Source organism: Myxocyprinus asiaticus, chromosome 46, assembly GCF_019703515.2.
Source record: "Myxocyprinus asiaticus isolate MX2 ecotype Aquarium Trade chromosome 46, UBuf_Myxa_2, whole genome shotgun sequence".
NCBI lineage: Eukaryota > Metazoa > Chordata > Actinopteri > Cypriniformes > Catostomidae > Myxocyprinus > Myxocyprinus asiaticus.
The window spans coordinates 17,851,048-17,867,039 of NC_059389.1; the positions used below are offsets into that span (position 1 = coordinate 17,851,048).

Below are 15,992 nucleotides of genomic sequence, written 5' to 3' on the forward strand. Positions count from 1 at the left end.
CAAAAGAGTAGAGTCTCTAGCTTCATCTGATATACTATTTTTTAAATTTCATTGATTTATTGCGAAACAGCACACTGACCATGTACGTGGACTATAGGCTAATTTTCCTTAAAGTATCCTATATTCACTGAATTATCACACTGAGAATCGATGGATGCATCCAGAATCTGGAAAATGTTGCTTCAGAGGCTGTCTACGGAGTTAAGATGAAAATAAGGTGCATTTCAAACTGTTCTTAGACCAGTGGAGACAGACAGCACACTGGAGGTTAAGTAATTCCCTAAATAGGGAGCAAGGGAGCATCCTTAGCTCTCTATGCAGACAAGTGCATTCACTCCTAACATCTGTTCAAAAGTTCAGTTTCAGGCTGCAGATGATGTTTGGACCACTCAACATGTTGCCATAGCTTTTGAACAATTGATAGAAATCATTATCTCACAAAATATTGGAATGGTTGATTTCACTCCTTCCTTAGATTACCATAGTTGTAAGCATGTAATAATTAGTATTTTTGTAATGGATTTTCATAGATAAATATTGAAAGTTTGTTTCTGGGACAAGGCTAAAACAATAAAATCTCTATATAAAAGGCATTTGAAAAATACCAAGAAAGAAAATGCTGAAGGCCTGGTAAAAAGTTTCCATGTCAGTTTTAATGTGACTTTCAAAAGAAGTTAAAATCTGTTTGTTTTAATTAAAATAAACCACTGGAACATAAAATTGCCCAAAGTTAAAGAAACACCCATATATATAATAAACTATTTTATAATAGTACATAGGCAAAATGTACATATGGTATGTCAGTATTAACTATGGGGTGTAAATAACATCTACCTTCCTTTACACTTGAGCCTCTGCCTTTTTTGTACCAGCCTAGATCCATATAATATAAATCCTCATATATTGTGTTGATAGTCATTATTCTCTAATATTCTAATTTTCCATCTGCCCTCAGGACAGACTCATCTTGATTACAGTCTCCAGACTGCAGCCGCATGGCGCATGTGGGCTGCTAATTCTGAATATGCTTTTCTTGTTACCTCAGTATCTTGATTCCTATCAAGGAGGTCAGGTCTTTATGAGTAATAGTTATTTAGTCTTCTCCATCTGGCTCAGAAGGACAGTAAGTGGGAACAAAGACATTTGGAAAACAAGGCTGTTTTTCAATTAACTCCTCCACTGCCATTCTCAAATTTGTCATGGCTTAACCCAGTGAGACGGTGTCTCTTGTAATGATCAGGTCACTTCTTATGAGGTTCTAAGCCATTGCTCTGATCATGCTTAAAAGCTGGAGGAAGCATCTTCAAGAAGCTGATTACAATAAGTCCGTGGCTTAGGTTTTGGTGACAAAGATGACAGCTACACAGAGTTATGGAATTATCCCTTTGAAGAATTGTTGTCTTGTAATTATTCCCAAATTCTAATCCAGCCTTAAGAGCAAAAGGTTACACTCATTTGCTGAAAAATATGGGTCAAATGGCCAGACACCGTCTTGAGCAGCAAGTATGTTGTTACCTTCATTTGCATTTTTGACTTCTATTAATTACAGACCCAATTATCCTGCGCTTGGTGGCCTACTTTATAGTGACCAGCAGTCTGACTGGCCCACACCAGGGACAATGCAGATTACTTTTATGGCCTCCACTGGGCAGTCAACACAAGGCAGATGAACAGGGGTGGGTTGGGGTAATTAATTTCCACTAATTTGTATCTTCATTGTCAATTCAAGACGACAAACAACATTCTACATATCTTTATTGAAGAAAAACACAACATATGAAACCATAATGTCAAGAAAATGCAAATGTTTGGACAAATATTACTTTGAAAAATAAACCTCTCTGGACATACTATTCTTAAAAATGTGATGAAAGGTGTCCAAAAAAAGGAGCTTTGCCTCACATTGCAGTGGAGGTTTGTATGTGTCTAAATGTGGAAAGACCCAAGACAATTGATTTAAAATTAATCCAGTACAATTGCAGGTTTCACAAGAAATATTCATTGTTAGAGATGGTGCCTAATGGGAAACTTCCAACCTAAAAAAACGATTTTAGCCATTATTTAGCTAATTTAAAAACGAACCGTTAAAATGGAACTGATCTAACGATGCTATTGCTTATTTAGAACTCTAATTCAGACAGATACTTGAATTTTAACCCGTTCAGTATGATAAGGGCGATAAAAATTGCAGCAAAAATGGACAGTTCCATCCAGACAATGTCAAACAGGGTTCCCGCGGATCCTTAAAAAGTCTGAAATTCAGTTTCCCAAAATTTAAGGTCATAAAAAGTCTTAAATATCTTAAATGATACAACAAAATTCTTAATTATCATTTAAAGTGGTCTTAAATTTGGGGGTGGAAAGACAGGAATAGTGATATGACCTTTTATTTCCCTTTTCTGTTTGAATGAGCAGCTGGAAAAAGTGAAGCGCATACATTCCAAAATAAGAGTCCCCATTGGTTTTCAGCCTTTAAAGTTAAAAGATCTGCGCCATGAATCATATCTTTTTTTTTTGGTTGCACCCAATGTGCGGAGACAGTGTTGTGCTGATGCCGGCTGCTCATACCTTTTTAAAGCTCCTCGGCTCATACAGGGAAAACACTCTCATGAGCACTATGCGCTCTGTTTATAGCAGATGACAGAAAAAAGTGCAAATTCACGTTGTAGCACGAGGCACATACAGAGTACATACTTATTTAATGAAATAGCAGCCTTTTGCGGTTTAATAATCACTTTGAGTCACATACCGACTTTTCCAGAGTGTGAAGCTGCCGTCATAACGTCAGAGCTCCTTGGTCAAAACAAAAAAGTAACACTTCAAAATAAAAGCTCTGTCATTGGAAAAAAGTATGACAGAAATATATCACTACTGTAAATGTATGTAATATTCACTGTAATACTACTACTACTAATAAATCCATAGTAATTGTATTATAATTAAGCAATATCTCACATCTGTGATGCCCTGTTATGCAGCACTTTATTTCATAAATAATTTTATTTATAAAAATAATTATATTTTGGACTGTGCTGTGGGTTCTGTATATATATATATATATATATATATATAAACAGGTATCGGACTCGGTATCGCAAGTACCAAAAATGAAGTATTGGTTCTCATACTCATTCTCAAAAAAAAAAAAAAAACATTTAAAAAATGGTATCGGGACATCCCTAGAATTTTAATGTGATATATATGTGGAAAACATGTCTAGAGTATTTCAAATTTGCATATAGCCTACCCTGTTTTACTTATAAGTAATGTTAAGGTTATGTTGAATGTGTGCCCCTGCTTGTTTAAATAAGAGTCTGTGATACATGTTTATTTTGAGACTGTTTGGGTTTGTTCTGGTATGGGGATACAGTATTAATTTTATTTGTTCAGGTCTTGAAAAATGTCTTGAATTTGATTTCCAAAACTCTGCAGCAACACTGTCAAAGTGCTTTGTAGAAATATTTACACTGCTGCAACTCAGTATAACACTCCCATTTATGATGACATTGATAAAATGAATGATCATTGTCATTCAATACAATTGTCTACAACAATCTTCCACCTTCACAGTGTATCCAAGTCTACTTTCAGTTTCAAGTTTAAAAAAAAAAAAAAAAAAGAAAAGAAAAAAAAGAACCATTATCCATTAGATTACTTAATTCCACCATCCTTAACTTCCCTGCCTCCAGAAAGGAGAATTTTTCAAAATTGTTCATTACAAAATCAGAGAACGTTATTGTGGTAATTGGCGTTTCATGAATATTTATACTGTTACCATCTGTGGCACATATATTAGCAAAATTTCTTTGTATCAGCTTTTTGAGATCTTTGTGTGATCCATGCTTGAAACCAGATGACGGGTTATTCTGATACAGTGCTCTTGGTGATATATTGAAGACCCTCTTCCTGCAGTCTCTTCAGTACTGGACTGTAAATGTTCTTCGTCATTGGAACCACAAGTCCTTTAGTGGTAAGTTCACCTGTGGTGGGACACATTACACACATTAAATAAATGTGGCTTAAAGATGAAATGACTTTATAGTGCTGTTTTATTTTAGGAAGTATTTCCTATTGAAACTGTAAAATTAGGGGAAGACACATCAAACGTCAACCTTGATTAACTACTTGCTATTGCTTGTCAGAGGCAGGTTATATTACGGACAGGGAAATTCACATTCTAGAGAGCATTTTTACTGGACAAAAATGTATGTCTGTGAATGCAAGATGAGTCATCAATATTTTGGGTCTATTTCTTTTTCTTTCTATTCTCTTTTTCAGAAGACAAAGGCTGTACATTTTAAACAAGTACTGTATACATGCCAAAATTATGTTTTGTCAACTTTTAGGAGTACACTACCATCCAGATGGCCTCAAAGCTAACAGGCAAAGACTAAATCCTGCAAAAATTCAATCTGATTTCATGGTAAAAAACATTGTGTGTAATTACAGTGATAATGCATTTATTACATAGTAATAAAGGTATTATAAACAATTAATAAAATCTAATATTCACTCAAATTAAGGTGCCTTCCATTTTTTATAAGCATAATTACATCCTGAAAACAAGCTAAATTTGAACATGAAATTCAAAAATTATACCAGAACACTAATGTACAATGATACAAAATACATTTTTAGAACATTTCCTGTTAAATAAGCACTCATAATTCAAGGAACATCCCAAGATGCTTTGTTCAGTATACTAAGTTTGGACCAGCACTGACCATTGAGTACCATACGGGCTGCAATCGCTGCTGGGTAGCCCACAGTTTTGGCCATGGCTGAATATCCATTGGGATCCCCATAGACTACCAGGCTGATGTGTTTGGTCTCCAGCTCGCCTGTAGGGTGTCTGATCCCGACATCGTTCCTCATAATAATCATATCTCGCTCACCCTTAGCTACAGGGCATGAAAGAGAATGACCCCATTAAGAATGCAAATACATGCCTGGCAAAGTTCATTTACCGGTATTTTTAACTCGACTTTTTCATTAGTTGAAGACATTTCTCCACCATATTTAACCTCATGACATACCACAAGATCAAAGAACTTCAGAAGCCACTCAGATGAGTGGAGAAACATCTTAAGTTAATAAAAGTTAATATGACTTGACATTCTATGATGACCTGGACAGCTTTTACACACAAGCTCTTAGAAACTCTCTTATGAAATCTGACAATAGCAGAATGTTGAAAAAGAATGAAAAAGAGTGAAGAGAGTGGAACTGGGTCTTTACCAAAGGACAGTTTTGCCTCCAGGTGCTTGGCGACCGCTGCTAGAATGTTGTCAGCATGGGGTACCGGCTCCTCGCTGAGCATCCCGAGGCTGATGGAATTAATCGAGTCAATTATCTCTGCACAATTCTGTACAATTTAATTGATTTATTTTTAAGAAACACTTTTCAATAGAGCTTTGGTATGCAGTTGCTAAGTCTGGTAGTGGGGGCATGGTTGAGCGCCGGTTTTGAATGGAGTGCGAGATCGGGAGATGAGCACAGCAAGAATTATCACCTGTCTCTAACACCTGTTTCTCATTTGCAGTTAGGGCGTGAGTGGGATTTAAGAGTGACCCAGCTGCCAAAGGAGAGAGAGTCGAAGCCAGACAGCAGAGTGTTCGGGGTGTTTTTGTGTTGGACGCTGAGAAGAGTTTTTTGTTATAATACAATAAAAACTTACGTGGACTGCTGAACTGACCTGAACTGTTCCTCCTTCTCAGACAGTAAACCTTGTCATACTAAGGTATTCTGAAAGCTTTATACATTACTATGTGGTTGCTAGTTGGTTGCTTACAAGCTCACCCTAAGTCTCTATGATATGACTAAAGTCCCTCCAAGTTAAGTCTATGGAATACTTTGGCCTGTTTTATCATCCGTCAGGCAATAATCGTAGTTTGAGTCACTTAGAAAAGTAATAACACACCTCTCCTCAACAAGCTGCATGATTATAAGTATCATTCATGTCCGTAGTTAAACAGGTGTTCGATGTGCTTAATACACAACCTGCATATTACAAGAACTGACAATAAAACTGTACACGCAAGTTATTGCTTATCTATTAAGCTCCAAACTTCCCACTTTGGTTATCAGCAGGCATTGTGATTGTTTCCACCCACCATCTGAGACTTTGCATTCTGAAGTCGTCCTTGCCTATCCGCTCATAAATGGCGTCCTCAAAAACACTGCAGCTCACAGTTGTGGGCAATCCAATCTGCTTACACAGCAGCTCTTTCTGTGTGAGAGAGAAAATTATGTTATCATACCCAAACCAGACTTCAAAAGAAAAACCTAAAGTGATTAGAGATCATCTTATGACCTTGATGTCTTGTATTGTCTATTCTTCAAATAAGATTATTGTGTATTTTCAAACTTTTCAAATAACAGCATCATTGAAAGGAAAAGGTGAGTTTCAGAGATCAATGCTATATTTCAAAATCAGTAATATTTTGTGCCATCTAAACAAATAACCAAAATCAAATCATACAGAAATGTGTAATGTCTTAAAATATAAGCAGTACCCATGAAACAGGAGAAGCTGTATGATCCAAAAGAGGACACGGCTTAGTGTTGATCAATCCCAGTTTTACAAAGCCACTCATTGCAGAGGAGAAGCCCTGTGGACACATACATGTAATTAAAATCCTATATTTTGGCCAAACCAATTTTTGCAGCATCGAGTTTAACATGGACACTATTAATTGGCATGATAATCTTACCCACCATATTAAACATATCAAATCAGTACAACCATCACCTTATAACGCAACTTTATTTATGCAATATTCCCAATACATAGTATATTACTCTTCTTGTACTAAAAACCATAGAAAAACTTGCATTTACAGTAACATTGTGGCATATAATTTCAATGTAATCTTTATCCTTACTGTTTAAACAGCCTTTTTAAGATCTTTACAAAAAAAACGTAATAACATATTCTAAAACATGACTACTACCACATATAAAACTAGATAATATTTAGACTGACTTTCTTCCTTGTATGGAGGTTATATACATCTTAGGGTTTTTTTCCTTGCTACAGTCACCTTTGGTTTGCTCTTTAGGGACTTGACGACTTGTGCGACCCTGCATACACATGCATGGACATTGTATATTGGCTTCTCTATATGCTTCGCATATTATAAATTCATTTAAACTGACTGATCTCAGTTCAAAAGACTCTGGGCTGCCAGCAAAGGGTTAAACTTTTGACGCAAGTGACCAAACAACATGGCTAATTCATATGATATCGCACGACTGCACTCTTTAGTGACTGTACTTTCACTAAAGCCAATGACGTCGCTGGACATCGTTTTCATCTAATACGCGACAATTACTTGCTTCTGTCACACACAACAGCTTCCTATCATGTTTATACACTCTACTGATTGGTTAAGTTTAGATAAGGGGTTTGAGTAAGGGCGTAATATTAATAAGCATGTCCTTAACGCCTCGTGCATAACTCACGCTTACTTCCGCATTACACATCCGGGCATTTGCAGGTGATGAAAACGTACAAATTCATACGAAAGAACTTGTACGAAATCATATGAAATAGCCAACTCGTAAAATATGTACGAATTTTCATGAGACTGGGTTGAAGGATTAGTCTCTACTTTTATCCGATATGCCATTTTTAAAATTTCAGCGATATACAGCAAAACGCCACGCTGCTAAACACAATGTACACTAATGTGGACTTTAGCACATTTTTTTTTTACTTGCAAAAGTAAAGCATTTCGAACTGTTCTGAAACAAGTGCAAACAGACAACACACTGGATGTTAAGGCATTCACTAAATAGGGAGCAAGGGAGTATCCTATAACTTTCTATGCAGCTAAGTCCATTCAAGCCTAATATCTGACCAAAAGTTCAGTTTCAGGCTGCAGATGATGTTTGGACCACTCAACATGTTTGGCAGACATGGGACAATGGTGATCACTACATAGATTCAGAATTTATAATGTATACTTTTATTTTAACATGGTTGGCAGTGATTGGATGATGCTGGCCATTACTTTGAATCAGAATTAATTACGCTAATTTCTGAAGTAATGTCTGAAACGTCTTAAAACATCAATAACCAACACTCCTGGAAACATTAAGCAATTTGATTTAAAAAATCCGACTTTCTATAGCTTGGTATTATTTACAATTTCACATCTTAGTCCCGCTGTCAACATATGTGGACATCAGTTTTTAGTAAAACTATTTGCTCTAGAATTTTAAAAAAATGTTTTGCTTGTTTAATAGGTGCTACTAGTTACAAATCAAAAAGGGAAACGAACTGCAAACAGCAGTCACACTTGGGTCTCAGGAGGTTAAGGCATGATTTTCTGCAAAGCTGCTTTGAAACAATATGTGTTGTGAAATGTGCAACACAAATAAAGTTGACTTGACATCAACATGATATGCAAATGATCAAATTAACAGTTTAAAGTGTTATTCAGAGTGCACCGGTACACTCCTATTTTGGTTATGAAGACTAATCTTTACAATTTGAACAAAATTAGCCTGAATACCTTGAAGCGTAGAGTTCCTCTGATCAGTGTGTGTGCGGACTCAATGCCATACGGCTCGGCGTACTTGGTGCTGTCTCGGTTGGGGAAGCCCTCCAGGTTGAATCCAGGCAGGAAGTCCATAGGCTTTGTGACGTCCAAGAGAGCACCACCAGGTGGAACACTAACAATCTACTCAGTGAAAAGGGATGGACAACTTTATAAATAGTGATTATAGGAAGCTGACATGAAATACATTCGGAAAGTTGATATGTCCTGTGGTGTGACATTCTATACTCCATCTAAAACTATTTTAACAGCATTTTGCCAGTTCTTTTATAATTATTATACATGAACTTTTAAAAGACTTAATATTGAGACAATACATGATTATTTGTACTTTTAAAAATTATTCTGTCATACTGTAGGACCTGTAAAGTGAAGGCAAAAACGCATTTAAAATGGTGCATAAAATATACATATTCCATTATCCATTCATATATTTTGTAACCTAAAATATTTATATTTGTTAAAAAAGTGCATGGTAATTTTGTGTGTCAACATCAACTACTGCTACAGAACTGTTGTGTTTTTTTGTTGTTGTTTTATTTTTTGCACTGAGTTTGCATCACCTGGTTGTCCTTTAGATATATGGTTGGGCTGATGGTGTTGAGCAGGACACCATATGGACTCCAACTAAACTTGTAACGCAGTGGATTGTCTGAGAACTCTGGAGCTGGAAGACCTCCACAAAAAGAGCTGTAAGACTCCACCTGTCATGGCCCACAAATTCCAGAATCAGACCATTAAAGCTGAAATATGTCATTATTCCAATGTTAAAGGGATAGTTCACCCAAAAATAAATATTCTCTCATCATTTACTCACCCTCATGCCATCCCAGATGTGTATGACTTTCTTCCGCTGAACAAAAATAAAGATTTTTAGAAGAATACTTCAGCTCTGTAGGTTCATACAATGCAAGTGAATGGTGGCCAGAACTTTAAAGCTCTAAAAAGCATATAAAGGCAGAATAAAAGTAATCCATAAGACTCCAGTAGTTTAATCTATATTTAAGTCCTTTTTTACAATAAATTCTCCTCCTTGCCCAGTAGGTGGCGATATGCACTAACAATGCGAATTGGCAAAAAAAGAAGAATAATGTGAAAAAATATATTTATCTGTTTCTCAGCCACACCTATCATTTCACTTCTGAAGATATGGATTTAACCACTGGAGCCATATGGATTACATTTATGCTGCCTTTATGTGCTTTTTGGAGCTTCAAATTTCTGGCCAACGTTCACTTGCATTTTGAGGACATACAGAGCCAAAACATTCTTCTAAAAATCTTTGGGTTCTGCAGAAAAAAAGAAAGTCAAACACATCTGAGATGGCATAAGGGTGAGTAAATGATGAGAGAATTTTTATTTGTGGATGAACTATCCCTTTTAAAATCGAGCTCAAATCTCAGCTTAATATGCAGAGACAACTAGATGCCATGAATGTTTCTTGAGGTCTGTCAATATGTCTAGCAGTCATGCTGATAAGTCCACCAATGGTTCGACAGTATGTCACTCTATCCCAAATACCATAAACACATACAACTGGTAAACAAACACACGAGTGCCTAGTGCAATACCTACAGTGCAACCGTCTGCCTTGGCCTGGTCGATGCACTCCATGGCCAACATGTGATCAATGCCAGGGTCCAGACCCATCTCATTGACGATGATGATGCCAGCCTCCTCGGCACTGGGAAAACAACAGCCAATCGTGGTGAAGCAACATGCATATATTAACGACTTAAACCAATGAGTCACTTATAAGTTACCTGAGGGTCTTCAAAATGTATTTCTGATAATTTTGATTCATTTAAGGAATTTAATAGCAATAAATTCTTCTCTCAGAAACCGTAAATTCTCTACCTCCTCTGAAGTTCCTTCATGGCGGGACTCAAGTAACTGGCTGTCACCATGTTGACCTTCATTTTGATACAGTGTTTGGCTACTTGTGGATGAAACGCATACGGCAACATGCTAGATACAAAATGAAAACAAATAAATAAGATGCAAATTAGCTTATGGTCTTTTAAAGTGTACATCAAGGGTTATTAACAAAGGGTACAAAAAATTTTTGTTTGAGATATTTTATCATCTCCAACTAATATGTATAAAAATCTGTAAAACTTTACGATACGGTTGTATTTTTAGTAAAGTACATTAATTAACATGAACTAACAATGCACAACACTAACAATTAAAATAAAACAAAATTTGGTTACGTGATGTTATAACATAAATAGTTAAGTATATGTTAACATTAGATCATGCATTATGAACTAACGTGAAATTAGAATGAACAACTGTATTTTGATTAATTAACATTAACCAGGATGAATAAATGCTTTTGAAAAAATATTATACATTGATAGTTTGTTACAGAGCCCATTAGAGGACAGGGCAGGAATTTTTTTTCTGTAATAGCTTTGCATTCCCTTTCAATAAATTTTCCATGGTTTTTATACAGTAACCATATTTGAAATTTGATTGTAAATTTATTGTGAGAGAACACAAAACCTCTTGCGAGGGAATGCGAAACCATTTGGGAGGGAATGCAAACTATTGCGAAGGATCACAAACTGTTGTGAGGGAACGCAAAACGTATTGCGAGGAAACGCAAAACTTATTGCGAGGAAACGCAAAACCTTTTGCGAGGGATCACAAACAATTGCGAGGAAACGCAAAACTTATTGCGAGGGATCACAAACTATTGCGAGGGAAGGCAAAACTTATTGCGAGGGAACGCAAAACATTTTGCGAGGGATCACAAACTATTTTGAGGGAAGGCAAAACTTTTTGCGAGGGAACGCAAACTATTGCGAGGAAAAACTACTGCAAGGGAAGACAAAACTTATTGCGAAGGAATGCAAAACTTATTGCAAGGGATCGCAAACTATTGTGAGGGAACGCAAAACTTATTGCGAGGGAACGCAAAACTCTAAGGGGCTCTGTAGTTTGTGATACTTAATGCATTTACTAATGTTAACCAATAGAACCTTATTGTAAAGTGTTGCCAATATATCAAAATCTATCAAAATTAAATGTGTTAAACAAAAGAACAATATTAAGTAACTTCAACCAAAGTTAAAAGAAGCTAAAGTTCAGCTAAATGTTTCATTGCCAATAAAGGACATGTTAAAGTATATAAAATAAAATTAAAATGTACTGTACAAGTAAATCACTTTGTACATAAATAATGAATATATTAAAGGCTTTGCAATTTAAGCATCATAACAACATGTGTAAATACATTAATATGGTACTATACGCATGTTATTAAAGGCCAGACTTTAAATACTACACTCATTTGAAGAAAACGTTTGAAGACTCCTGGTATACGTTAAAGTGAACTTTCTAATAGCAAAGCATAAAATAAGTAAAGTTCATGATCATGCCTGATGACGATGTCGTGGTCTTTGATCAGAGCATCAAAATGACCCTCTTGGCTAGTGATGTCCACCATAACTGCGATGGTGTTGGGGTACTTGACTGCCATTTCCTCAGCCTGATGCAACAGATTTGATGCTGCAATCCAAAGTAGATGACACACTAGATACTCATTCATTCAAGGCTTCTTCAGTTACTTAAAAATTAAAGCTGAAGTGTGTCATTTTCTGATGTTAAAATACTTTCTCCCTGCTTTATATGCTGAGACAACTATAAGTAAGCCACTCATTGTTTGATTTCCCTGAAAAGTGTATACACTGCACAAACACTTTGTGGCACTATGTAAATATTGATAGTTTTTTTTGAGCATCCCGACCAGACAGACACGGCTCAACCAATGCCGTGAGTTTGTGGCGGGACCATTTTTTATTTTTTGACCAATAGAAGACAGGTGGAGTCTTCAGAAAACAATTGCGTTTGGTGATGTTAGTGGCAAAGAAATGACACAATTCAGCTTTACAGGACTGTGATTCTAATTTTTGTATCATAGTAAAACTGCATTCCAGATGGATTTGTGACCGGAACATACCCACTGTGACTTGAATGCCAGCGTCCCTCGTGAGATACTCGATAACTGGCCCAGACACATAGCCTGAGCCCAGCAAAAGCACCCGCTTCATTCCGGTTTTCTTTAGGATCTGCTCGGACTCCCTGTGTGCCAGATGGTACAGCCATTACTACTATAACACACACACACAAACACACACACACTCGCCCAGCAATCTGTGAAATCACAAAACATATCCTTCTGGATCAGATCTTAAACTGATTGAAAGAGAAGCGACACACAAACAACTGAGATGAAGAATGAATGCAAGATCATCTCATAAAATGGTCCAGATCATCAAGTATTGTTCCTTATGATCAAAAATCAAGCAAATTTAAAGACAGACCAAAGATTCAGATTTAATTTAATGCAGACAGTGTGTGCAAAGCACATATAACAAACAAATAATCAAATCGCACTTCAAGAGTACCAAGATAAATGTAAGATTTATAATTAAATATTAAGACTAATATATCTTAAATTAAGTTTAATTTCCTTAGCCCATTGGATTGTTTTTTCTCGTTTTAAGCATAAATCTAAAAAAAACATATATATATATATATATTAGTGAGTTTTATGCTTTAAAAACAATCTGACAATGGGTTAAGAGAAATATACAGGAATATACTTTTTTGCAGGAATATACTTTAAGTAAATTTGTCTTTAAATTAAGGATATTTAGATATTACTACTGGAAAAATGGGTAGATAGATCTATATTCTGAAAATAATTTGTTGCAGTGCAGAGGGTTTCTAAAAACAGCAGGCAAAGGAAACTGACTAGGGAAGGAAGGATTTGATTCTAGATCATCTAGTTTTCCATTCAGAATATAATCCACACAGTTAAGAGACTGTGAAATCAACTTGAAATCAAATTTTGCTCCGGCAGTCCCTCTGGGAGACATGTGATACAACCACCCCCTCTCACTCTGCTTAATTGGATCTGATGCTGCAGATGAGCAAAAATGTGACACTTAACCCCCAACCACCTGCATACCTTTCTCAAAAAACATTAAACATACAAATTCATGATAATCACTAAATAATGTTTTAGATACAACTGGATTAAGTACTACTTTGAAAAGCTCTACAAATTAGTTGCATTAGGTCTTATAAATTGAATAGTGGTTCATATTAAATGGGAAGGGTGGTTTAATAATGAAAAAGATAATAAAGCTGTTTAATTATATATTGAACATTGGTGTCTATTATCATATCGTGGTTGCTGGCAATTGTTTAAAAACAAGCCATAAGAGGCCAGGAGTAACAGCGATTTTACAATGGTTAAAGGAATATTGCGGGTTCAAAACAAGTTAAGCTCAATCAACAGCATTTATGGAATAATACTGATTACCACAAAAATAAATTTTGACTTGTCCCTCCTTTCCTTTAAAAAAAAAAAAAAAAAAAAAGCAAAAATCTGTGTTCCAGTGAGGGACTTAAAATGGAAGTGAATGGGGCCAATCCATGAATATTATACTCACCGTTTCAACAGTATAGCCACAAGACATAAACAAGATACGTGTTAACATGATTCTAGTGTAATAAAATCGCTTACTAACCTTTTCTGTGTAAAGTTATAGCCAATTTTACAACTTCGTTGCCATAACTGTTATGTCAACAAACCCCAAATCCTTAAAATGACTGTAAAAAAAAAAAAATAAAAAAATAAAAATACGATTTAAACAGCTTAACAGTTACATTTATAAAATAATAAGCTTCACATTTCTGTGATTAAACCCTCCAAAAATTGGCCCCATTCACTTCCATTGTAAGTGACTCAATGTAACCTCGATTCTAGCTTTTTTTTAAAAAAAGGACGGACGTGTCGAAATTATTTTTTGTGGCAATGAACATTATGCCACAAATGCTGTCAACTGAGCTTAACTTGTATTTAACCCAGAATATTCCTTTAAGGGAATGATACAAAAATCATTGTAAACCACAGGCTTTATAAACAGCTTTTATAAATGGCAGCACCATCAATATGATAACAAGAAACCTGATCTCATGACAAGTCGTAATAGTAGTACGAGATGGTGAAATCGACAGAAATTGTACGAGTTTGACTCCCATAGCGAAAAATAAAGGAACCAATGAGAGATGTTATTAAGATTTTTTCCTAATTTTTTCTAAGCCAAACCTACAGTAACCACAAAGTCTAACCCATTACCCAAACCCTAGGCCTAACCAATGGGATTTTAATGGGAAACCGTCCTGGTTACTTTCGTAACCTCCGTTTCTTGATGGAGGAAACGAGACGTTGTGTCGATGTAGTGACACAATCTTGGGAGCCCGAAACACCTCTGGTCTTTGAAAAAAGGCCAATGAGAATTGGCGAGTGGTATTTGCATACCATTCCCCCGAACATATGGGTATAAAAGGAGCTGGTATGCAACCACTCATTCAGGTTTTGTGCTGAGGAGCCGAGACAAGGTCCCGGCCATTTCAGCGGGTAGTCCAGCATTGTGGCAGGAGGGACCTAACGTCTCGTTCCCTCCATCAGGGAACGGAGGTTACGAAAGTAACCAGGACGTTCCCTATCTGTCACTCACTCGACGTTGTGTCGATGTAGTGACAATAGGGGTACCTATATGAAATGCCACAACTAGATGAACTGTGTTACGTGAACTGGCGGTGTGTGATGGGCAGACCACTGTGTGCCTCGTAGCCAGCGCACCAGGCCGACATGTAACCTCCCCCAACGCCGTTATGAGTGTCGAACGGCCCTTCGGGAACAAGTCGACTGCCCAAAAGATAGAGACAGGCTAGCCCAGTCGTGGCCTCTATCCTCTTTTTATCTCTTCCCAAAAAAAAGATTGAAATTCGTTAACAGACTGGGGCCACCAGTGTCTACGTCGGGGGGGTGTCACTCCCAAGGGGAAGACACCGCAGAGACCACACCCTGCCCAGAGAGGGGGGTGGGTATTTTGAGTGGAAATATGTCACATGGTCTTGCCGAGCCTTGTTGGAAGTATGTCATGTGGAGAAGTCCCATGGTAGGTCCTACCCTACGGGGGAGGAGTTTCTACAAACATGGTGACTGGGGCAGAGGGGCCTCTGCTCAAGGAAGACGCAGTTGACCAACAGGGAAATGATTTAGCGGAAGATATACGTCGCATGGGGTTACCTATGGGGAACCAACACACGCGGAGCACCTACCCCAGTACAGGGCTTAGTTAGCACATGTACTGAGCCAGCAGCGTGTTTCTCCGCAAATTCGCCTGCCACAGGAGGAAGTCATCCAGGGAACACTACTGGGAGTCAACAGCGCACGTCTTCAGCTCAGGGGAGGTGAAAGGCGCTATGCGCAAGCGATACACCCCGCCGGCTGTCCCGGACTTACCTGCTGGTGCCTGCTATTACACGGGACGAAACCGGCTCAACCCGGAGATTGTAGAACCTCGCAAAGGTGTTGGGTGTTGCCCAGCCCGCTGCTCTGCA

At 37.1% G+C, this 15,992-nt stretch overlaps 1 protein-coding gene across 2 annotated transcripts in view; it reads right to left on the reverse strand.

The window, feature by feature from the left end:
• Nucleotides 1–1,738: 1,738 nt before the first annotated feature.
• aass (aminoadipate-semialdehyde synthase) overlaps nt 1,739–15,992 on the reverse strand; it is a 34,855-nt gene continuing 20,601 nt past the window's right edge. For both annotated transcript variants that reach the window (XM_051689773.1, XM_051689772.1), the window contains 11 exons: nt 12,532–12,653; nt 11,951–12,080; nt 10,422–10,532; nt 10,140–10,248; nt 9,128–9,268; nt 8,520–8,687; nt 6,516–6,611; nt 6,114–6,229; nt 5,239–5,327; nt 4,725–4,901; nt 1,739–3,980 (listed from right to left, as the gene is read on the reverse strand). In XM_051689773.1, the coding sequence (XP_051545733.1) occupies nt 3,862–3,980; nt 4,725–4,901; nt 5,239–5,327; nt 6,114–6,229; nt 6,516–6,611; nt 8,520–8,687; nt 9,128–9,268; nt 10,140–10,248; nt 10,422–10,532; nt 11,951–12,080; nt 12,532–12,653 (1,378 nt within the window). In that variant the 3' untranslated portion in view covers nt 1,739–3,861. The remainder of the gene's footprint in view (nt 3,981–4,724; nt 4,902–5,238; nt 5,328–6,113; nt 6,230–6,515; nt 6,612–8,519; nt 8,688–9,127; nt 9,269–10,139; nt 10,249–10,421; nt 10,533–11,950; nt 12,081–12,531; nt 12,654–15,992) is intronic.